The sequence below is a fragment of the Lutra lutra genome, chromosome 10 (genome assembly GCF_902655055.1).
Source record: "Lutra lutra chromosome 10, mLutLut1.2, whole genome shotgun sequence".
Classification (NCBI taxonomy): Eukaryota; Metazoa; Chordata; class Mammalia; order Carnivora; family Mustelidae; genus Lutra; species Lutra lutra.
This window is the reverse complement of record NC_062287.1, coordinates 7356241-7381878: the sequence shown is the minus strand read 5'-3', so window position 1 is coordinate 7381878 and position 25638 is coordinate 7356241. Positions and strand designations below refer to the sequence as shown.

The 25638-nt window shown below is 38.4% G+C and overlaps 1 protein-coding gene across 2 annotated transcripts in view; it reads left to right on the top strand.

Annotated features, from left to right (window-relative positions):
- The first annotated feature begins 1123 nt into the window (after positions 1 to 1123).
- RDX (radixin) overlaps positions 1124 to 25638 on the top strand; it is a 93557-nt gene continuing 69042 nt past the window's right edge. Inside the window, exons 1-3 of one of the 2 annotated variants that reach the window (XM_047690439.1) lie at positions 1124 to 1357; positions 18054 to 18122; positions 18735 to 18806. In XM_047690439.1, the coding sequence (XP_047546395.1) occupies positions 18795 to 18806 (12 nt within the window). In that variant the 5' untranslated portion in view covers positions 1124 to 1357; positions 18054 to 18122; positions 18735 to 18794. Of the gene's footprint in view, positions 1358 to 18047; positions 18123 to 18734; positions 18807 to 25638 lie in introns of those variants that run through there. The other variant, XM_047690440.1, reaches the window with a different exon arrangement.

Genomic DNA, 25638 nt, shown 5'->3' with positions numbered 1-25638 from the left:
TTGAGGAATTTGCCATCTAAAGACCTTGGAGTTTAACTCAAGGGGTTTTTAATTGTTCAGAGAGGTCGCAGAGGGCAATGGGGGAGACTCACCGAAGCTGGGATGGAGTTTAGTGAAAGTAATCTGGTGAGAGAGTTCCTGGAAACGCTACCGTCTCAGGGAGGACAAATGCTAACGCAGGAAGGATATGAATTATTTGTTCTAAAAAAGTTAAGTGCACTCTTGAGATTTTATTTGAATCTCAAGTTTGTTCATAAAAGGTAAACTACAGGAAGATTGCAAAGGGGGCAAGCTGGACCGATCTGGTTTTGTGCACTCCCATTCATGTTTACTCCTAGCAGGTGTTGCTCTTTGAATCCCAGAAGACACACACAGGATGGGAGAACAGGGACTAGGAAGAGTCTGTCTAGTCCAGCCGCTGACTAAAGAGAGCGGCCTGGCGTTAGGCTAGGACCAACTGTCTAACCTCTAATTCTAGGATAATTTAGGTTTGGCTGCTTTGGGGGGGGGGCTCAGTTCCAGCTTTTCCTTCTTGGTCAACTCCTTCCAACTGCCCCCCAAAAATGTCGGTGGTAATAAAAAATGATCAAATATCCTTGTCTAAAGGATAAAAATCTGCACTCGCGACTGGGGACATAAACATCGAGGTTTTGGTGGAGTTATCTGAAAAAGCAAGTTTTTCTAGTTGGGTAAAAACTGCTACAATCATTTCAACGTCCTCTGTGGCAAACAAATTTCTCTAAGATAGGCCGGTTTCTGTCTCCTGGTCCAGGATTCTCCAGCTGAGCGGCCAAGTAACACCCCGATCGGTACTGGATCCCCTCCGGGAAGAGGAGTCCCTCTCCCGGGGGCGATGGAAACGCCCTGGGCGAGTTTTCTGGCACCAGCGGGAGTTTCAAGTTTCCACTCGCGGGGAGGGGGGGCGGCGGGCGCCCTCACAGCCCGCGTCCCTCCAGCCCAGTCCCGCCAGGAAGGGCTTCCCGCCGGGCTCCCTGTAGGAGGCCCACCCTCACGCGTCCCCACCCCGCTCCGCGACCCCCGGCGACGCGGCGTGCGGCGGTCCGGAGCGAGCGCGGGGGGCGGGGCGCGGGCGGTCCTCACGGCGGCGGCGGCGGCGTTGGCGCTCAGGCCGCGGCGCGAGGCCGGCCGGCCGGCAGGGGGAGGCGGGGGGCGCGGGGCAGCCCCGCCTTTCCCCCCGAGGAGCCGCCGGGCGGCCATATTGCGGCGCTATCTGCGGCGGTGGCGGCGCTTCTCGTCTCCGGCGGCCCAGCGCTTCCCACCGCCGCCTCTGCCTCCCTGCCGCCGCCGCGACGCCCGGCGCCGCGCTCGGGGCGGGAAGGAGCCGCTCGCTCTCAGGGTAAGCCGCCGGCGCCCTCCCTTCCCCCACCCCTGTTCCCCAGGCGGCGCCGGAGACGCTGAGGTGGCGAGAAGTTGCGGGGCCCGCGCTGCCCGGCGGCCGTGCCGCGAGGGCCTCGCGCGTCTCTCTGTTCGCGCCCCGCGGGCCGCGGCGCCGCCGCTCTAACGGCCCGGCGGGCCAGGCCGAACCTCGGGGCCGGCGGGAGCGGCGGGGCGCGGCCCGAAGAAGCCGCCGCGCGTTTCTGCTCCGCTCGGGCGCGCGAGCCGCCCTCGGGGTGGGCCCTAGACACCCCCCTCCCAGCCCCGCGGGAGCCGCGGCTTCCCGCCGCCTGGGCGCGGCCCTTCAGGGTCCCTTCAGGGGACTCTGAAAATCCAGCCAGCGCGGGTAGAATTACGTTTTGCAGTGTAGGGGAGGGGGATTTATTAGAACTTCTTCCCCAACTCATCGCCCCCCCCCCCCCGCCTCCAGTTTGAAAGTAAGGGTGTTGAATTACTAGAGAGCGTGCGTTCTCCCTAGTGGCAAGAGGGATGTTGCATTCCGGGGTTTGGGGCGCGGAGCGACACCCGTACCCGCACCCGCGAGGGCAGGCCCGCCGCTCCCGGCCGGCCCGCTCGCTCTACCTGCTGCTGCTGGGGCTGCGGCGGCCTCGGAGCCGCGGAACTTTGCCCGGCCCTGCGGGCAGCCGGGCTAGATGTCTCAGACCCCACCACCCAAGTTGAGGACCTCACGGTCCCCCCCGCCCCCGGGAAGGCTTCTCAATTTCATTTCCGGGCTCACTCCGAAAGAGGGGCGCTCCGTAAGGTCAGTTTCAGTAACGCGCATCACTTCCTATACAGGTATGGCAGGATTCTTCAGCGGGTCCTAGTATTTGCTTATCCCCCCCACCCCACCCCCGCCTTTAAGGAGTGGTGGTGATTAATGAGATTGGAAATGTGAAGTCAGTTTCACCGGAGATAAATTTAAAAATAGAGTTGAGAATGTGTAGAGGACGTTTTAATCAGTCCTGTGGCACTAAGGCTGGCAGGATGCAAATGTAAAAGTCGACGATAATAAGGGCTTATTTGATACAGGAGTACTTGGACATCCACATTGCGATCTATTGTTTAGGAAGCATACATTTTTTAGGACACTAAATACTCTTTTATATTTCAGACGGAGCTCTGAATGAACAATTGCCCCGTTCATTTGGCTGGGTAAATAAATAATGGCCTAATCCATTGCCCAAAACAGCATTATTAGATTTGAGAAGAGATTAATATTCAGGATTGCACTTTTTTTTTTTTAATTTTCAGAACTCCAGTGTGTTTTATCTTTCAGAGACTAATATGATAAGAATGTGACAAATGACAAAGGGTAGAACACTCCTTTTGAAGTTAATAATAATGCTTTAAAAAAGGATTGTACTGACTTTATTTTTTTGCTTAATCACTTTTTTATGTAGGATGGAATTTAACAAGCAGTTGATGTATTATTATTAAGGAATGAATAGATATGCATTGTAGTTCTTTACAGTTTTATTTCAATGAGGCAAAATTTGATTATGCATTTAGAAATGTTAAATTCTTGCTCTTGTGGATTATACATTGTTTTGTTCCCGCCTGTAGCCCTACACATGGAAGAGTGTGTAGGAGAGACTTAGAAATATTTGTAGAAAAAGATAATTAATTTTGGTGTGGGTAAAGTATGTTGAGTCTGTCTTTTGTTTTAGAGATTGTCATTACTTAACTGGAACTTAAACTGATTATTCTTTTTCCTTTGGTGGTAAGAGATGACAGACTTTGCTTTTCTCTCACTGTCAGTTGTCTCAGGGAGGGGAGCAAGGGTTGTTTCTCGTTCATTGCTTTACCATTGCAAAGAGCAGAATTGGATTTTATTCATTTTTATCTTTGGCAGTTTGTTGAAATGAGGTCTTTATATATTTTTATTTTAATTTCAGTTCTTAATCTTTTAATATAATTTGTGTAGAGTCTAATTAGAGTCTCCAATGTGGAGTGATGGTGGGAATCTTGTTTTTTCATCCATTTTTAATTTAATGCACTTTAACTTAGGCCATTTAAAAATGGCAAATTTTAACCAATGTTTCCCAAAGACCAAAGCCTAAAACAAATGTGTCCTATGAAGATTGTGAAGACTGAGAGACTGAGTTGTGCCAGTGGAGCATACCTGATAGGGTAAAGCTAACATAATTTTATGCTACTTCTGTGAATCTGGGAACTCAAGGAAGGCACCCTGTCTTGGAAGGGTTGCGCCTCCTGCAGACCAAAAGCTAATGGACACTTGGTAACTACCCCAATAGTACCCTTCGGGTGATGGACTCAGGGGACCTGGGTTGAGTTGCTGTGGACTCCCCTCTCACGAGGTTATTTTAAGCCTTGCAGTGTTGCTACTGATGGCTGAGGTTCTTCGGGATCGTCCCTTATTTTTGCAATCAGTGAAGCTCACCTCTTCCATGATCGAAGTGTCCAGTCTGACCAGAGAGTTCCTTAGTTTTTAGCCTCTTTCACAGAATCCTGCTTTTCTTACTTATTTTAGTTCTTGGTATATTTCTTTATTTTAATTTCTGTTGAACATAAATATTAAACCATTTTTAAAGACTATAAAAGTAATACACTTTATGACAAACTTTAAAAATCTAGAAAGATGTAAAGGGAAAATAAAGTCTCTTCACTCCCCAGAACTACCCCCCCCACCTGTTTTCCATCATGTTTTTCGTAAGTGATTGATATTAGCACTTCCTTCTGTATGGAAAATGACAATACTTATACAAGGATGAACCTATACTTTAACCTATACTTTATCTCATATTGTGATTTTTAAAGTCTATAAAACAAGGTTATTTTGTAACAAACTTTGAAAGGGTATTTGTTTATTACTGTGTTAAACATTAATGTTTCTCAGATTCTTATCAGTTGAATGAAATCACACAATGGGATTTCCTATATGAAATCACACAGTGGGATTTCCTATAATCTCAAAGTGTGTTTACGTGCTTGTGCAAATTTTCTTGCTTAATGATTGAAGGTGAAGTTCATTTTTTGTTTTCTCCCTAGAGTATGGCATGTGATTGGTAGTGGAAAGTGGTGTCTTTTAAAAATACGTGTCTTTATATTAGGAACTGTTTGGAAAGGAAATATAGTCCATAGGATTTACTTCTTTCCTCATTGTCTTTAATACTGAACTCTAGCTTCAGCTTCCTGGAAAAGAAGGGTTCGGTCAGGTTACGAGTTATATAGTTTTTTTCTTTGAATAACCAGTATAGAAATACTTGCAGATTTACTAATTTAAAATACTTAGTTTTATTCAATAGGTAGATGTTATAAATTTGCATATGCATGTCTTGTATTGTTTTTTCTGTTGTAATATGTATTACTCTATAACAATTCTAAATTGCATTTTGCAGATGTTATATTTACAGTAAGGTAATGACTTTTTTTTTTTACACCAAGCACTCTAATGTATTTGAGTAGAATGCTCAAGGCATGCTAGGTTACTTTTCTACCTAATTTATATACATTTGAAATAAACTGTTTTTGAGTTTTAGTCAAGTTGGTTTGAGAAAGATACTGTCTTTGCTCTTAGTCATTTAGAGGAGAGGTCAACGAACTAGTTGGCAGGCCAGATCTGGCCTGCTTTCCTGATTTTGTAAATGAAGTTTTATTGGAACACAGAAATCCCATTTGGTTACATATTATATATGACTGCTTTTGTGAGCTGTAACATCAGAGGCCATATATTTTGCAAAACCTAAAGTTTTCAGAAAAAGTTTGCCAACCACTGACTGAGAGGAAAGAAACCTTGTTGAAGAAATGTCTTAGGTACAGTATCAAAGAAGGACGTAGCACATTGTTTTGTTTTCCCCCCATGATTATAGAATTTGTAAAGTTACAAAATTTTAGTATCAGTAAGTGTAACAGATAGTTTTTTCTGAGTTGTAGGTAGTCTCTATGGGCTTTCGGGACCTTAAATACTTCTTTAATTTGTGGAAAGTTAAAGTTTAATAAGACTAGCTGCAATGAAACTGTGAAGTGAGCAATCTTTTTTCAAGGACTTCTGTCACATAAGATACTTTGGCTTCAATAATAGAAAATTCTCAACCTGGCTTAAATACTGAGGAAATGTATGATCTTATATAATAAAGCCTGGAGGCTCAAGAAAGCTCAGTAATGACATCAAGGATTCCTCTTTACAGTTCTCTGCTCTGTGGTGTTCCCCCTTAACCTTTATAGTAAGACTGTTTCGTCTTGTTACAATCTGGCTCAGCAGGACTCGCATGCCATCCATACTGTAGTGCTCAGAGGAATGAGGACTCTCCTTTCCAGAAGCCCCCCAACAGATGTCTTCTTAGTCGCATAGGCTGGGATTGGGATATATTATTCCATACCTAGCTAGTCACTGGTAAGGGTAATGGGATTGCCCTTTCTTTTTTTTTTTTTTTTTTTTTTTTTTTAAGATTTTATTTATTTATTTGACAGAGAGATCACAAGTAGGCAGAGAGGCAGGCAGAGAGAGAGGAGGAAGCAGGCTCCCCCCTGAGCAGAGAGCCCGATGCAGGGCTGGATCCCAGGACCCTGAGATCATGACCTGAGTTGAAGGCAGAGGCTTTAACCCACTGAGCCACCCAGGCGCCCCTTGGGATTGCCCTTTCTTATGATTCTCCTCCTACTAGATTGTTTTCCTTATTCATATACCAAGTGTTTTGAATTCTTTCTTGCTCCTCACCCAAAGTCACATCCATTACTGATCTGTTGTACATAATCTGGCATGAATATGTCAGTTCCTATCTTCTTGGGTACTAAATTTATTTAAATTAGGAAATGAAAAGCATTGATTTCTGCTAAAATACTTCGAAGGCAGGGGTTGACAAACTGGCCTGTTAGCCAAATGCAGCCTATTCCATTTTTATAAATAAAGTTTTATTTGAACACATAGTAGTACATTTGTTTACATATTATCTATGGCTGCTTTCATGCTACAACAGCAGAGTCCTTGCAGCAGAGACCATATGGCCTTGGAAAACCTAAGAAGTTTATTTACTTGCTCCTCCCTTTTTAAAAAGATTTTATTTATTTGAGAGACAGAGCAGAGAGAGCACCAGCAGGGGGAGCAGCAGAGGGAGAGGGAGAAGCAGGTTCCCTGTTGAGCAAGGAGCCTGATTTGGGGCTTGATTCCAGAACCGAGATCATCAGCTGAGCTGAAGGCAGATGCTTATGATACTGAGCCATCCAGGTGCCCCTTTACCTGGCCCTTTAGGGATAAAGTTTGCCGACTTTAAGATAACAAAGGTACATCTATACTTCTGTGCCAAATACCCTCTGTATTTGGGGAGTAAGATACTGAGAACTTCACACTAATGGTAATATAGATGTGCTGTACTATAAAGCGTGGTCACTGCCTAAATGCTCTTGTATGTAGGAACAGGAGTTAAGATTTAGTACATCAGTGTTCTAAGCAGAGTCTTCTGTGATGTGAGATTTGAGTGTTGTTTCCTACTTTATTTTTAAAATTTTCCTACTGTTTGTGTACGTTAACTAATAACTTTCAATAAGTTGACTAGATGTTTATAACGAAAAATCCTGGCTAGTGTATGGAATGAGGCGGGCACGTGAGTGCAACAGATAAAAGGGAGAATGGGGGTAAAGGAAATGTCAGCCATGCTTAATTGAATCTGGAACCGTTTGGCTTTTACTGAGTGTGTGGGGCAGATTAAACTTTGTTAGCCATCACCTGGACTCCTGATATTTAAGACATTTGTAGATTCTAGACTTAGAGAAACTATAAAATTTGAGTTTGGTTATTTGGCAAAGTTGTTGTATATGTACCCGAAGAGCTCTTTACCTTCATCTAATCAACAACCAGCATGATAATTTTAGTTACTGTTAAAAGTGTCAAATTATCTGGCCTTTAATTTGATAAGAGTCTTGAATAGAGATGATAGAGTCCTGAACTTGGGAGACCTAGTTGGGAGGAGTTTTTTTCTCCCCCATGTTCATGTTTGCTTCTCTTGTAGTGTGTTGCTTATTAATATTGTTTGGTCATCTTATAGCGTAAATAAGAGGAAAATATTGCCCTTGACAATAATCAACAGCAAAAGACAATTGAATATTATATGTAAACTTAATTCAGCAAAATCACCAATGAACTTCTGAGGCCCTACTGTGAGCCAGGTAGCATTCCAGTTTCTAAAAGGGTGATTTGAATATCTTGAAAATTAGAAGCTTAATGGTAGAACTGCCATATAGCCTTATTGACTGCATGAGAGAGTTTTGTCCAATTTAAGAGATATTTAAGAAACATAATTACTTTATTCCGTCTTGAAAATAAGCTGCTTTAAAGTCCGGTGTTTGGAAACCTATAAAGCGTAGAATTACATGTGAGAATTCAGATCATTTTGGAACTTTGCTTCTTTCCTGCTGCAAAGGTGACTTACATGAATCTGTTTTTACATCTTTGAAGACTTACTGTATTAGTTTTTGGTGTTTTCGTGTTAAATGAAGTACTTGGACTGGATTTAGCTTTCTTAGCTTTTAGCGTTTAAAATTTATCGATGCAAATGGTAATGTATTGTTTTTCTACCCACCTTGGGAACAATATAGAGAAGGTGTTCCTTTGAATTTACAGATTTCTTTTAGAAGAGAATCTGAATTCAGTGTGACCCTTTTTTTTTTTTTTTTAAGATTTTATTTATTTATTTGACGGAGAGAGAGATTACAGGTAGGCAGAGAGGCAGGCAGAGAGAGAGGAGGAGGAAGCAGGCTTCCCGCTGAGCAGAGAGCCCTGATGCGGGGCTCGATCCCAGGACCCTGAGATCACTACCTGAGCCGAAGGCAGAGGCTTTAACCCACTGAGCCACCCCGGCGCCCCGAAGCTTTTGTTTTTAATACTGCAATTCTGCTTTATATTTTAAGTTTTAGAAAATTGCTTTGCATTTTCAGTAGCATGTAAAAATTGCTCAAAAATACTGAATATTTCATTTCCTTTAAAATATCTTTGAGGGGAGGGTATGTGCTATGGTGAGTGCTGTGAAGTGTGTAAACCTGGCGATTCGCAGACCTGTACCCCTGGGGATAAAAATATATGTTTATAAAAAATTAAAAAAAAATTATAAAAAAAAATAAAATATCTTTGAACAAAAATCACTTTCTACATACGCAAGTACTTAATACCTTATTTGGAACTGCATATCACCCTTACAGGAAACCCATTTACAGAGGTGATTATACCAGTATTATTTTTTAAGTCGGCTCCTTGCTGGGTGTGGGCTTGAACTCACAACCCTGAGATCAAGACCTGAGCTGAGGTCTAGAGTTGGACACTTAACCAAGTGAGCCACTCAGGTGCCCTGTGATTATACCAATATTAACCTGTACTTATAATGTCTTTAGAGGTAGTCTTTTGACCTGAAAACAACAGAAGAATGAACTTTAGCTTTTTGAAAAGCTCTTAGAATTGTTTGAGATGAGCTTAGCTAGAATGAGGTCAGAAAAAAGGCAGAAAAAAGCCAGAAGAGCCCTAGGACTAGGGTTTAAAAGGACCTCTGATGGTTAACTAGCTTTATTACTTTGGGCAGGTCATTTATCTAAATCTTAAATTCCTTATTAAAAGAATGAGGGATTGTGGTATCTTGGGCAGAGGGAAGAGAGTAGTTATTATGAAGATTAGGTAATAGATGTAAAAGTGGCTGGAGAGCGAGTATTCTACGGATACTTTATTCATTCACGAGCCTTCTCCTTGGCTTTGCCCTTCATTTGCATAATGGAGCTAAAATTTTTTTGCCCTTTTTGCTTCACTTCGGAAATGACATGGCATTATATAGCTAAAGGTGCATTAATATTGCTATTAAATTCAGTATTAACACTGAGCTGAAAATACGATAAATAGTTCTGTGTATAGTAGAGGTTTTAAGCCTGTGTTTGTGAACTTGGATAGGGAAAAAAGTTGCATCTTTTTAACATGTTTTCTTCCATTATTAGTATGGGGAACTGGTAGTATTAGCAGTACTACCAATAGAAATTGTAGATATTTTCATAGTCTGTTACTGTTAGAGAAATAAACTCATTATTACTTAGAAGTTTAATCATTAGCTCCACTTGTAAATACTTTTATTTAAAGATTAATTAAGCACAGATATTACTGTGTCATAAATGTGTGATTTTAATATTTCGATAATTGCATTCCAATATAATTAGAATTATGCAATGTTAATGTATTTTATTTTGCGCATTTTAAAATGCTTTTCTAGGAAAGGCTTCACAAGCTTCACCGAAGGGCCCGTCCAGGGGAAAAGTGATTAAGAACTTTTTTATTGTAGATGTTGTTATTGTGTTGGTTTTTGACTGCCAGAGTTACCTTATTAATTTAGTTTATATTTCTCTTTGTCACACTGCTTCCTAATTCCCCAGTAAATTGGCAAAGGAATTCTTTTGTAACTTTTTGGTCTGTGGAGAAATCAGTTGGTTCAGAGATCGCTTCTGTGTCTCAAAAGACAGGAAAAAATTTATAGTTAGGGATGGAGGAAAAGGAGATCTTAAGAGTAAAATTAGGCAGTGTGGTATAAATTATTGAAGCTTCAGTATAGGCCAGTATGGATTAGACTTAACCTGTTTTACCACCTGGCAGGTGGGAAGAGTCTGTTGTGCCACTGACTTAATAGAGCTCAGGGTGTTTAGCATGAGGCTGTTTTTCCATTGTTTGTGGTAGAGAGAAGGTTTTAGGGTCACCCTCAGAGTTAAAGGACAAAGAAGAGAAGGTTTCATATAAATGCTTTATCTGTAGACATTGTGTTTATTTATTTATTTTTTAAGATTTTAATTTATTTATTTGACAGAGAGTACAAGCAGGGGGAGTGGCTCGAACAGGGAAAAGCAGGCTCCCTGCTGAACCAAGAGCCAGATGTGGGGCTCCATCCAAGGACCCTGGGATTGTGACCTAAGTGGAAGGCAGATGCTTGACGAACAGAGTCACCCAGGCACCCCTAAACATTGTATTTAGAGTACATAACCGTACAGTTAATTTTCTGGCAATGGGAAATGTGTATGCTTGTAGCATCTTTTAAAACTACTTGTTGAGGCGCGCCTGGGTGGCTCAGTGGGTTAAGCCGCTGCCTTCGGCTCAGGTCATGATCCCAGGTCCTGGGTTCGAGCCCCACATCGGGCTTTCTGCTCAGCAGGGAGCCTGCTTCCTCCTCTCTCTCTGCCTGCCTCTCTGCTTACTTGTGATTTCTCTCTGTCAAATAAATAAATAAAATCTTAAAAAAAAAAAAAACTACTTGTTGAGGGGCATCTGGGTGGCTCAGTGGGTTAAAGCCTCTGCCTTCGGCTCAGGTCATGATCCCAGGGTTCTGGGATCGAGCCCCGAATCGGGCTCTCTGCTCAGCAGGGAGCCTGCTTCCTCCTCTCTCTCTGCCTGCTTCTCTGCCTACTTGTGATCTCTGTCTGTCAAATAAATAAATAAAATCTTTAAAAAAAAAAACCAAAAACTACTTGTTGAGTATGTCTTTGCCATGTTTGTGCTTCCTTGCTTCTGGGGAGTCAGTATGGCAGAGAGGTGTAGAGTAAGACCACTTTAAAAATTTTAAGAAGAGTAGGGAGGAGGGAGTAAATTTTTTCTCAGCAATTATGTATTATGAGGGCAGATGGGAGAAGAGTTGATTTGTATTAAGTATCTCTGATATACAATGGTTTAGGTCATTGTGTATTATCCTTTTTTTTTTTTTTTTTTTTTTTAAGAAAAGAAAGAAAGGAAGACTCTGAAAGACAGTGATTTCAAGATGAATCCGTTAGAGATGGAAACCAAAGACATGTATCTCGGTTGTCTTGGTATCTTAGCTCTTTATGTGACATTTATTAAATTGTCCATTCTGGTACTAACAAATGGTAGTTTCAGGAAAAAAGAAAAAAACATACTAATGCAATCATGCAAGGATTAGAAATGTATTACTGAGGTTAAATATTATATTAGTGTTAAGTGTTATGATATATTTTTCAGTAATAACTAAATACATATTTACATATACATAATACACATACATACTAAAATATTTATTTTTCAGTAATAACTAAAAACACAGCAGGATCCTAAAAAAATTTAAGGTGGGATTCTTATATATGTCATATAAGCTCGTAAACTGAGATATAACCAATTTAGAAAATAAGACCCTGATTACTAAGTGGTCAGTTCTGTATATCAAGATATTTGTAAGTATACCTGCGTTTTAAATTAAATTAAATTGAATGGTTAATTAAAATGAATGGTTACATAATCACTTATCCTAATGTAAATGTTTATACAATTTGTCATAATACAGAGAAAACCTGTAATAGTCCATCATGTTATCAGAGTTTCAACATTGTAATTTTAATCATTGGCTTTTATAATGAGTACTGCTGAGAATATCTTGCTACAGATTACTTTCTTTTGTATTTATTTTTTTGGGGTCTATTCCAGAAGGAGAAGTTCCTTTTCAGAAAAAAATTGAGCTTCTGTTAATATTGACAACTTATTTCTTAGAAATACTGAGCCAGTTTATGGTGCTACCAGCAGTATTTATCTACTTGTTTAGCAGTACTGCTTCATCAGCATTGGAATGTGTAATTAATAATTATTTTGCTAGTTTAATGAGATATAATCAGTAATACCTTAACGCCATTTTGATTTGTGATTTAAATCAGCACAGTTGTGTCTTTATTTTGTAAAAAGTTTGTAGAGAGTTTGTGTTTTAACCATTTACTGAGTGGGGTCTGAGTGATATTTTTATATATATTTAATTATTTACTTTCCTTAGTAACTTTTTGTAATGACTACTGGATATTTTTCTATTCCATTAATTTTATTTTGCTATTTATTTTGTTCTGTGGGTCTAAGGATTTTAAATAAAATATATTAATCTGTTTTCATCATAAGGTATATATCTTAGTCATTATTTTCCTCAAAAAATTGAATTTTTAAATTCTCTTTTTGAAAAAACATTCATCTACTTAGATTTTATTAAATATTATGGTGAATTTCTAGGTCTGACTTCAGTTTATTGGAATAATTTTGTTCTTTCATTTTAAAGAAAGTGTTTTTCTTATTACAAAAGCTCTACTTTTTCATTTTAGAAATTTACAGATTCATGTTAATTCATAGAGACTTGATGTTTTGGGGTATAATCATACTTAATACTTTAAAAAAAGAAATGTGATGATACTGTATGTGTGGTTTTATAACCTGCCTTTTTAGTAGTTTGTGGGTATGTTCCCATGTCATTTAATATTTTTCTGTAACATTTTGATGGGCTGCATTGAAGTCTAGCAGAACCTATAGGTATACCATGGTTCACTTAACTAATATCTCAGTATTATATACACTTGTATAAATAACACTGTAACTAGAATCTTTGCAGCTCTATCATTGTACACATTTATTATTTTCTTTGGGTAAATTTCCATGAGTACCTTTTAAATATCAAATAGGGGAAGACAGGTGAGTATATAGTAGACCTCTGAACTCTAGGATAGGTGTCAAAAGACTCTTTGACCAGTGATTATCCGCGTGACTGAGAACAAGAAATCTTCATGCAGTTGTCCTTGTTTCTTAACTATAAAATAGCCATAATGTGACCTGTCTGGTCTTCTTGGATTTTTGTTAGTAGAGAATTAATGTATAAGAGCACACAACTGTGGAGTGTTCTCTAAGTACAGGGCATTGTTGCTCAGTTGGTTAAGTGTCTACCTTCAGCTCAGGTCATGATCCCAGGGTCCTGAGATCGAGCCCTGCTCTAGCTCCATGCTCAGCAAGGAGCCTGCTTCTCCCTCCTCCATACTCCCTGCTTGTGCTCACTGAAACTCTCTCTCTCTCTGTCAAATAAATCTTTAAAAACAGAACAAAACAAGGTGGAGATTAACCTGATTTTTAAGAGAGAAACAGTATTTTCTGAGAAACAGAAACATAAAAACATGAATTTTAGATATCCACCACATCCTTATTGATGGAGGCTTTTGTTGGCCACCCCCCCCCCCCCCCCACAACTCCCCACAGTTCATACAGTTGGGTTAGGTTTGTTGGAGATTTTTTTTTTTTTGGACACACAGATAGATCACAAGCAGGGGGAGAGAGAGAGGGAAGCCGACTCCCTGCTGAGCAGAGAGCCGAGTTCGCGACTCGATCCTAGGACCCTAAGACCATGACCTGAGCCAAAGGCAGAGACTTAACCCACTGAGCCACCCAGGTGCCCCAGGTTTGTTGGGGATTTTGAAAGCTTAGTTCACTTGTGTAAAAAACCTGGTTTTGTGTGTGTTGGCCTATGATACCCTTATTCTTTTATGTCTTCAGAGCTCTCTTATAAAATCTAAAGCTTTAATTTTTTTTCTTGAAAGGTTCTGGTCCTTTTTATAAAGAGTACAACTTGAAGTAACTCTAGTATTGAAAACTTGGATAAATCATTTTTTAAAGGGAAAGGAAAAAAAGAAAAACCTACCTCTGTTTCATTCCACTATTAGATTAACCTATAACTTCAGAATTTCTGCAAACCTACATACTTGATATTTATTTACCCTGTGTTTGCTAACTACTTTTTCTATAACTTGAGTGCTTTAACTTTGTTTACATACTCTGGCGTATAGTTACTGCTTTCTTTCCCTTGTTCTTCCTTACTGATGAGATTGCACAGGAAGGATGCAGCAGGCATGTGGTTTAATAAATAACATGATTGGTGCCTGTGCAAGCTCTCCTGAGTGTCATCTAACTTCTTTAGTGTGTAGCTTTGGGGTCAGATATGGTAATGCAATACAGAATGAGAAGTTAAGGTAAAAATTAGCTGAGGATAATTAAAACCCCTTAAAAATCAATTAATTAATTAAAGTAATCTCTGCACCCAGTGTGGGGCTTGAACCCATCATCCCCAAATCAAGAAAAAAAAATTTTTTTTAGGGGCACCTGGTGTCTCAGACGGTTAAGCATCTACCTTCTGCTCAGGTCCTGATCTCCAGGTCCTGGGATGGAGCCTGCTCTTCCCTCTCCCTCTGTTGCTCCCCCTGCTTGTGCGCTCTCTCTCTCTCTCTTAAATGAATAAATAAAATCTTTTAAAAATAATTAAAAATGATTTAAAAAAAATTCCTAATACTCTGGTATGAGCAAACCTGAATTAGCTTTGTAGGCTACATGTATAAAACTCAGGGCTTGCAGGACTACTACATTGGTTAATGGGTTAGGGACATAAGTTTTCTGTCCAAAATTACAAACTCTATAAAGAAATAAACCATAATGAACTGAAAACAGGAAAGTTTTGTGGTGACAAAAAATAAACATAAGGGGGCACTTGGGTGACTCAGTGGGGTAAGCCTCTGCCTTCAGCCCAGGTCATGATCTCAGGGTCCTGGGATTGAGCCCCGCATGGGCTCTCTGCTCAGTGGGGAGCCTGCTTCCTCCTCTCTCTCTGCCTGCCTCTCTGCCTACTTTGATTTCTCTGTCAAATAAAATAAATAAAACCTTTTAAAAAAAATAAAGGGATCAAAGGAAGATTTAAAACAAATTATAAAATAGCATTGCATTATTAAATTATTTTACAAAGCTGAAAAAATTTCTGGAAGTAAAAATATATAATTACCAAAATGCTGAACTACTGAAGAGATAAAACATTAAAAACAACTGGAGAGAGTTAGTGATTCGAGGAATGTTGCAGAGAGAGATAAAGAGCTGGAAAATATAAAAAAGTAGGTTTGGACTAGAGAATAAAATATGCATTATGTGTCCAGTGAGAATTGCTGAATGAAGAGAGAGAGAGAGACAATGGCTAATAATTTTCCAGAATTTAAGAAAAGCATGCATCTTCAGAATAAGGAAAAGCTTACCAAATCCTGAACAAGATAAATAAAAGCAAATCTGAAGAATGCCTCCCAGAAAGTTCCTTAAAGCAGAGAGCAAAGGCAGATCATCTCAGAGAACTGAGTTAGATTAACTGTACACATCAGCAGTAACAGATGCCAGAAGAATCATGTCCTCCAAATCCTGAGGGAGCAACGGTCAATTTAAGAGTTCTACATGCAGTTGAATTATTACCTTATGGAAGAGGGAAGTATTCACTGGGGAAATATAACAGTTCTAAGCCTGTACTCGCCTAATAGCATAGCCTTAAAAAATAAATAAATTAAAAAGTGACAATGTATAAGAAGAAATTAACATGCACAGTCCTACCTGGGAAAATTTAATACATTTTTTTCTCAAGTTGCTTAAGTAGACTAAAATGAGCAACAGTAGGGAAACTCCAAACAAAACATTAAATACTTGGTCTGGCTTGATCTAACTTATCAAACGCAAAACATACATTATTGCCATTTATAGGCAGAAAGTTAGAAATGAAATTATGTACTAAACATAAAGGAAGTCTGAATGAACTCTTTGACTATGGTATAGTAAAGTTAGAAATAAATAATAAAAAACACTTTGTTTCCAGACCTATTCCATTTGAAAGTTAAAAAAAGTTTCTTAGTCATGATTAGAGACCAAAACTGGAAAGGGAAACGTGCAGAGCCAATGAAAAAACTGTATATAAAAACCTGTGTGGGAAACCACTAAAGTGATACTTAGAAAAATGACATTTATTTTATTTTAATTCAGTTAATTAACATATATTATTAGTTTCAGAGGGAGAGATCATTGATTTATCAGTTGCATAAAGCACCCAGTGCTCATTACATCATGTGCCCCCCTTCATGCCCATCACCCAGTTACTCCATCCCTCCACCCACCTCGCCTCTGACAACCCTCAGTTTGTTTCCTAGAGTTAAAAATCTCTTGGGGTTTCTCAACCTCTTTGATTTTGTCTTACTTTATTTTTCCCTCCCTTCCCCCTATGTTCCTCTATTTTTCTTAAATTCCACATGAGTGAAATCATATGATAATTGTCTTTCTCTGATTGACTTATTTTGCTCAGAAAAATGTTATGGTTTTAAATACAAGGCGAGACATTAAAAAAAAAAATCCTGGAAAAGGAGATTTATATTTGTGTTTTTAGGAACTCTGTTGTTGCTTTGTTCTAAAACAGGCACAGTGACCTGAAATGCCTTTGGTACATGTGAGTTTGGAAAACTTAGAGAGTTCATTTGGTAGTGGTTTAAGCATTTATTAAAAAAAAAAAAAAAAAGCAAATCTAGAACAGGTTTGGTTTTAAAAGAAAAATACAGTGGTTACACTACAGATACTAAAATATATTCTAACAGTACAAATAGGAAAAGAAAATTCCCAGTGTTTTATATGAATGAATGGTGTGGTTTGGGATAAATTTTTAGTAATAATATTATATACTATTATATAATAGTATTAATTTATATATTTTATACTATATAAAATACTTATAAAAAGTACTTGTATAATCTGCCTCATTTGTGTGACGAGTTTAAAGAACTTCTATGTTCTGTGAAATAGATGAAGGAAAAAGTATTGTTTCAATATGTTATAAAGATCATGTTTTTTAATATTTAAGTATACGAATGTTATACCTACATCCTTGATATATTCAAATGATAAAAGTTATTTTAAAATGTTCTGGACAAGATGGGGGGATACTTTGTGTATGAAGCTGCCTTATACTTGGACATATTTATCACCTTGATGCACATACTAGAAAAGTATTAATTACTTAAAGTTTAAATTTTAGGGCTTAGAAAATGAGCCACAGAGTAAAGCCAACTAAAGAAAAGAAAAGTCATGAGGAAAAAGAAATTAACAAAAAAAGAACAATAAAAGAAACAAGATCAAGGAAACTAAAAGCTGGCCTTTAGACCAATAAACTAAGCAAACTTCTGGCAAGATTAATCAAGCAAAAGGGAAGGGAAAATTTAATAGTATTAGGAATACTAATAGAAGATTGTGACTGCCAGCATAGTAAATACAAAAAATCATGAGGAAACCCTGTGATAACTTTCTAGAAATATGTCACCAAGACTTGTAGAAAACCAGAGTTTGCTATAGGATAGAGGTTTAGCTGTTTTGGCCATGTTACATTTGAGATAATCTAGACATTGAGCAAGGCAAGTTAGCCAAGCAAGTTCTAGAAATACAGATTTGAGAATTACTAACTTATAAATGATGTGAAAAGTTCAGTTTTGAGGATGTTTTAAGACCTGAGATGATAAGGATGAATTAAGACAGTAGTGGGATGAAAAGAAGATACAGAAAGAGAAGAGAGGTCTCAAGTACAGTTTAGGTTTATGAAAGCAGGTGACTGACTGTAGGAGGGAGTGTTAAGATTTCCTAGCTAAGACTTAAGGAAATGAATTTCATAGCTCAATTATTAGATAAATATCTCCCGTGAAAGTTTCTTTTAAAGAGAGGTCTCTTTGGCACATGATTGAGTAAAATGTAGGGAAATGATGTTTCACTTTTTTTTAATTTGGAGAATTTTCTGGTTTATTGTAACATTAAAAAGCAATTGACACTGAAGTTTTAGAACAATTATATATTAATTTAGTTGATGCTAGTATAATGGATGAATTTTCTTGGCAGAGATATCAGTGAAAGCTGATTTTCAAGTAGTAATTTAATATACCTTATTTAAGGTTTTCGAATTGAAATATTAGGTCATTTTTTCTGAACAAACTAGTGAATATTAAGAATTTTAGATCCTTCGGTTGGTTTGTTAGCTGTCTTTAAGAACATTTACCCTACAACAATATCGCATGATGGATTTCTTGGATTAGGATTCACTTGTTTTCCTTTACAGGGAGAAGATAAAATTTAACATTGGCCTCAAGGACAACTCTAAATTTCAGTGAAGGCCATCAGTTTGCTGGTGAGTAGCATGTCGATTGCTAGTGTGTACTCTTTGGCTGTTTAATACACCTTAGGTAAATGAACTACTCAGTATATTTTAATGTGGATTTTTAAACTTTCAAGAAGAAAAATAATTTTCTTTAAAAGGTTATCTTTTTAGAGTTTATGTTAATCAGAATTTCCTTTTGTCTTTGTCAATACAGAAGAAAGGTTGAGAGTATTCTTGAGTTCATCTCTTTTGAACTTGAATCTATATCTCCCCCTTTACTGTTCCTCTCCTTTCCCAGGCTGGATGTAAAGGTGAACTGGACACAGACAGAGACAGCATTTGGGTCCTTAGCAGTCTTGATTCGTTGCTATGTGTAGTCTCTGAATAAATTGAAATTTTTGGTTGGTGATCGGTAGGCTTTAGATTATGTTGTTTGAGATATGTGCTGTTTTAAATCACAGCTATAAATATTTTTAGAAAAGGTGAAATGATAGTAAAAGACATTGAAAATTAGAATAAGAGTTCTTTTTTAAATTTTTTATTTTTAGAGAGCTGTGTTAAACTCACAATTACAATTATTAACATCAAGATATTCTATAAAAGTAATAGATATATTATGCTTTCTTTTTTCTGTAACTGCAGGTGACATCAGAATTCATAAAAGTGACATTTTTTGAAGAAGGTGATAAAAAGAGAAGGAAAATGCCGAAACCAGTAAGTGTATTTTACTTTTACCACTATGTAGTTAATAAAATATCAGTAGCATTAATTTCCTTTTGAAACAAGGCAAAATGTCATGGTAGAGTCGTTGGGAAAAAAAAAGGCACTGATACCGCTGTTGCCTGTTTCAGAGTGATGTGGCCTCAACGACGTACTCTGAGCCAGTGAAGAAGAGGTAGAGGCAACATTGCAGTGAAGATGGGAACTCGTGGGTTCTGGAGCCAAACTGTCTTAGTTCATATCCTGGCTCTATGCTTCCCTTCTGGACTTTTTTTTAAGATTTTATTTATTTATTTGACAGACAGAAGTCACAAGTAGTTAGAGAAGCAGGCAGAGAGAGAGGAGGAAGCAGGCTCCCCGCTGAGCAAAGAGCCGGATTCGGGACTCGATCCCAGGACCCTGAGATCATGACCTGAGCCGAAGGCAAAGGCTTTAACCCACTGAGCCACCCGGGCGCCATCCCCACCCCCTGCCCCGTGACTTTTGATTGGTTACTTCAGACTCTCCAATTCTTAATTTCCTCCTATAAAAAAAATGGAGATGGTTAGTTACTTAAGGGAGTTTGGTGAGAATTGTTTGAACTTCGTACATATTCACTGCTCAGTATACAGTAACTTCTTGTTACAGGAGGAAGCAGTGAGAGGTTGGAAGGACCTGTGCATTAATTTTCTCATAATTCTAGCTTTGATGCTAGTGATACTGAGTTGATATTATATAGTCTTTTTTTTTTTTTTTTTTTATTCAAAGGAGTGTGTATGATTTTCCTTAGCTTTATAATTACATAGTTCTGGACTAAGGTTTATTCCTTTTGACATAAATGTTTTTAAATTTCATCTAACAAAATTGGGGTGTGTTTTTTTTCAATGTTTCTTTTCCCCAGTTATCTTCTTAAGAAAATCATTGGTTATAGCTATTGGAGTTTTCTGGCATGAATATCTCTTTGGGAATACTTTAAAGACTCAGCAGGTAGGGTAACAAAGGGTGAATTTGCATTGTTGGAGGAAGAGAAGAAGAATAAACAAAAGGCATAAATATCAGAAAGGAAGAAGTAAATTTTTCTATTTGCCTGTGGCATAATTGTTTATGTAGAAAATCTTCAAGAATCTGAAAAACAGCTACTAGAACTATAACTGAACTTAGCAAGATTGTTGGACACAAGGTTGTATTTTTAAAAATCAATAGCCTTTCTTACATACTAGTAGCAAAATTTGAAAAATGAAGTAAAAAAATTAATTCGTAATGGCATCAAAGTCATAAAATAGTTTGGAATTAACTGCTTTGTCTGGGTGTCAGCCAGCAACAAGGGAGGAAAATCATAGAGAAGCATGCTCACTGTTTTATGCTGAGGCCCAGGAGTGGCCTGTCTCTTCTGTCTGTTCTGTGGGTGAGAACCTAGTCATAGAGCCATATCTAATTGCAGGAGACCTTGAGAAATGTTTTATAGCTCTGTAGCCATATACTCAACTGTAATTCTGTTAGAATTTGGTGGTCAAACAGCAAGCAGTCTCTACCACACTTACATGGTTAAAAGGAGATAAATCATATGAAAAATTGAGAAAGAGGAGTTCTAAGATTGAACAACTATTCATGATTTAAAAAAAAAAAAAACAACCCAACACTTCTTAAGTTAGGTATAGAAGAAACCATAACTGCAAAAGCTCTTTTTAATGTGTTAACAGTGGGAACTTTAAAAAAAAAAAATCAAGAACAAGACAAAAGATGCTATATTGGTGCTGATTAAGCACTGAACGGGAAAACCTGCACAGAAGAAAAAAAAAGCTGAAGGACTAGAAGAAACATTATTTGAAGATGTTAAGATTCTTTGTTGTACCAAGAATTGGCAAATTATGGCCCACAGGCCAAATTCAGCTCACCACCTGTTTTTGTACAGCTTACATGCTAATAATGATTTTAGCATTTTCAATGGATTAAAACAACTACAAGGATAATATTTTACCTGTGAAAATTATATGAAATTCAAATTTCAATGACTAGTTTTATTGGAATGTGGTACTCTTATTTATTATCTGTATTATGCTGTAATAGCATAGTTGAGTAGATGAAACAGTCTGTATGGCCTGCAAAACCTAAAATACTTACTGTTTGACCCTGTACAGGAAACATTTTCTGACCTCTGAATTATGTAAACACAAGGAGTTAATGGGCTCATTATAACAATCAGCAAGGGAACTTAAAAAAATGACCAATATAGAAATCCCTTGCATTTCTACAAAGGCAAAACAGTTTTGGAAAGCTACTTCATCAAATTCACAATCCTGTGTTTGAAACCCTTTAAGCTAGATGAGTTTCAGTATTTGGAATTTTTTGGATTTTAGAAAAGTGAATATACATATGTCATATGTCATTATGTCGTGGAGCTTCAGACCTCAAGGTCTGGTGTATCATCTAAAAACATTAGTATTTTTATAGGTCATTGTGTGACTATTCATTTGAAATGGGATAAAATAATCCACCAGATAGTCTCACATCACTTCATGTTAAAGTTTTGCTAAAATAAGGTAATAACCTTGCTAAAATAAGGTAATAACCTTGATTTTGATGCTTTTGGGATGTCAAGTGATTGTGGACTTGAATTTATCTTTATGAGAAAGTTCTCTAACAAATCATTAGTATGATTTTTATTAAGTTTTTGTTTTTTTTTTTAAGTAATCTCTGCACTCAACAGGGGACTCGAACTTACAACCTTGAGATCAAGAGTCCCATATTCTCTTGACTGAGCCAGCCAGGTGCCCTGATTAATACGATTTTTATGTAGAAAATTATAAACACTGTTTTGAAAGATGCTAAAGAAGACATTAATGCACAGAGAGAACCATAGTCATGGATAAGAATAGTCATTATTGAGAAGCTATTATTTCTCACCTGAAGGGACTGATGAATTTATTGTAGTTCCAATTTAAATCATAATGGGTTTCTTAAAATATTTTTAAAATTTTTATTTATTTGAGAGAGAAAGTGTGTGCATGAGCGGTAGGAAGGGGCAGAGGGAGAGAGAAGCAGACCTGAGAGCCCCATGTGAGGCTCGATCTTAGGACCCTGAGACCATGACCTGAGCTGAAGGCGGCCACTTAACCGACTGAGCCACCCAGGCACCCATGGTGGGGTAATTTAGAAAGTTTATGATTTTGTGTGAAGTCAGGAACAAGAACAAAGAACCAAGAATAGCTCACAAGTTTTGAAGATAATGAGAGGAGACTTTCCCTACAATATAGCAAGACTTATTTTAAAATGTTGTTATTAAGACAGTGTGGTTTTGACAGAATAGTCAACCAGTGCAACAGAATAGAGAACACCAGTTCAGACATCATAACTTATAAACATTGGATCCGTGACATAATTGTCTTTGGGAAGCTAATTAACTAATCAGTATACATCACTTAGATATTTTAAATCCCCATATCATTATCCTGTAGAGATTTAAAAATGAGACTGGAACTCTACCTTAAATCATAAGCAAAAATCATTGAAGACAAATTAAGAAAAACAGACCTTGAGGATGAAATTTAAGAATATCTTTATGACTCCAGAGTAGAGAAGGATTTCTTAAATACGGTTAAAAAAAAAATTGATACCTGGGGCACCTGGGTGGCTCAGTGGGTTAAGCCTCTGCCTTTCGCTCAGGTCATGATCTCAGGGTCCTGGGATTGAGTCCCACATCGGGCTCTCTGCTCAGCGAGGAGTCTGCTTCCCCCTCTCACTCTGTCTGTCTCTCTGCCTGCTTGTGATCTCTCTCTCTCTCTCTGTTAAATAAATAAAAAATCTTAAAAAAAAATTGATATCTGTATGTAAAATGTTGATAAAGTCAATGTTAAAATGAAGAATATATTGGGACGCCTGGGTGGCTCAGTTGGTTAAGCGGCTGCCTTCGGCTCAGGTCATGATCCCAGCATCCTGGGATCGAGTCCCATATCAGGCTCCTTGCTCGGCAGGGAGCCTGCTTCTCCCTCTGTCTCTGCCTGTCTCTCTGCCTACTTGTGATCTCTCCCTCTCTCTCTCTCTCTCTGACAAATAAATGAATAAAATCTTAAAAAAAAAATAAAATGAAGAATATGTTCACCATAGGGTGCCTGGGTGGTTAAGAATCTGCCTTCAGCTCAGGTCATGATCCCGGGGTCCTGGGGTGGAGTCCAGTGTCAGGCTCCCTTCGCAGTTGGGAGCTTGCTTCCCCTTCTCTGTCTGCCCCTCCCCCGTCTTATGCTGTCTTTAACTCTCTCTCAAATAAATAAAATATTAAATGTTTACCATAAAGAAGACGTAGAATGACAAACTATAAACTGGGAGAAATTTTTTTGTGATTTAAATAACTGACAAAGGATTAGTATCTAGAATATATTAAGATTTCCTACATAGTAAAAAGAAAAAGACAAACAGTCTAATAGAAAAATAAGCAATAGATGTTAACAGATACTTCCAAAGGTGGGGAGACCACATGGTCAGTAAATATACCATTTAGTTGTCTGTTAATCTGTAACAAATTACCACAAATTTAGTAGCTTAAAACAATCTGCATTTATTATCTCACAGTTTTGTAGGTTAGGAATATGGGATGATGTAACTGGGTTCTCTGCTCAGGGTCCTGCCAGCCTGAAATCAAGGTTTAGCCCCTCTGTTTTCACCTGGAGCTCAGGGTTCTCTTTCAAACTTACTCCTATTGGCAGAATTCATTTTTTTGCAAAAATGATCTATCCTTCTTTACTGGAGGATGAAGTTCTCATTTTTTTTTTTTTTAACTAGTTACTGGCCAGGGGTCACTCTTAGCTCTTAGAGGCTGGTCCTGGGTCCTTGCTCCCTGGCTCCTCCAGCTCAGTAAGGAGAACTCTCTTAGGTCAGATTCCTTCACACTTTGAATTTCTCTGACTTCTTCAACCAGTCAGAGAAAACACTTTGCCTTTTTCTTTTTTTTTTTAAGATTTTATTTATTTATTTGACAGAAATCACAAGTAGGCAGAGAGGCAGGCAGAGAGAGAGGGGGAAGCAGCCTCCCCACTGAGCAGAGAGCCTGATGTGGGGCTCCATCCCAGGACCCCAAGATCATGATCTGAGCCGAAGGCAGAGGCCTAACTCACTGAGCCACCCAGGTGCCCCCAAACACTTTGCTCTTAAAAGACTCTTGTGAATAGCTTGGTTCCACTCACATAATCCTCTCAATTTTGAGGTCTACTGATTAGAAACCTTAAGTACATTTGCAAAATCCCTTTTGTCTTGTAATGTAACATAATCAAAAGAGTGACACTAGGGGATGGAGATCCTTGGGGCTGTCTTAGAATTCTGCATACTGTGTCTCAGCCTCTTTAGGAATCAGATATCTGCCCAGTAAGACCATATTGAGATATCATTTTACATCCACTAGACTGTAAATATTTTTTAAAAATCTGATAATACCCATTGTTGGTGAAAATACAGCCCTGCAGGAATGCTTGTGTACTATTGGTGGAGTGTAAGTGGATACAGTCACATGGGAGCCCAGTTCACTTTTACGTGGTAGAGGTGCAGGCTTTCATGCTTTATCACCTAGAGTTTGTCTGTGTCTGTACTTCTAGAGAAACTCAGATGCAGACGCGCTAGGAGACATACACAAGAGTGTTCATAACAGTATTGTTCTTGATAGCCAAAAGATTAGAAATAATTTAGTACCCATTGACAAGAAAATGGGTAAATATTGTCCAGCAGTAATTGTATAGCAGTAAAATTAAATGAATTTCAACGACTCACAGAAAAATCAGTGAAACTTAGAAATGGTGAAAAAACAAACTGCCATGTGGTATAATTTCTGTTTAAAGTTTTTATTGAAATAGTGTACATCTGGAGATGAATTTATTTGTGTAGTTGATGAATTTTCATAAAATAAATATAACCATGTAACCATTGCCCACATCAAGAAAGACTTTCTTAGCCAGTACTGTACAATTTTAATACACCTAAAAATCAAGAAAAGCTATTTTACATGGAGATACCTACATCTGTGCTGAAACTATTCTTTTAAAAAAAAGAATGACAAATACAGAATTCCGGTTAGTGCTTACCTGTGGGGGACTGGGACAGATAAATTCACAAGAAATACATTGGGATCTATAGCATTATTTGCCATTTCTAGTTAATAATTTGAATGGTAGATTTATGGGTAACAAAACTTTCTCTGTACTCGAAGTTTCTAGTAATAGATGTGTAAGTTTTCCACATCAAGCGGTTCTCTACTTTTATGTAGACCTCAGTTTTGTATTCTGCAGTTTAACTCATTCTGACACCAGCCACCCAGATTAGCACAGACACTGCAGGTAGGGGCTCAGACCCTCGAGACCGCTGTCCCCTTCAAACACCAATCACAAGTAGTGGGTCCCCATGTTACCCACATTTCTAACTTGACTACACATTGGAGATTTCCATGATCCCCTCCTCAGGTACTGTAATTCCCTTTAACAGCTCACGGAACTCAGGAAAACCCTTACTGTTACTGGTTAATACAAGGGATATTATAAGGATATGAATGAAAGATAAAGACGAAGAGGAGGTAGCTAGGCAAGGTCCAGAAAGGTCCTGAGCACAGGAGCTTCCGTCCTTGTAGAGTTTGCAGTCCACCTTTCTCTTTGAATGTGGATGCATTCACCACCTTGGAAGCTCTCTATGAACTCCTTTGTTTAGGCTTTTTATGAAGTTTCCGTTATGTAGGCATGATGGATTAAACTCTTGGCCGTTGATGATTAACTCGCTTCCTCTTCTCCTCTCTTTGGAGGTTAGGGTGGGGCTCTCATCACATGGTTGGTTCTTCTGGCTACCTTCCTCCATCCTGAAGGTCCGGAGGGGTCCA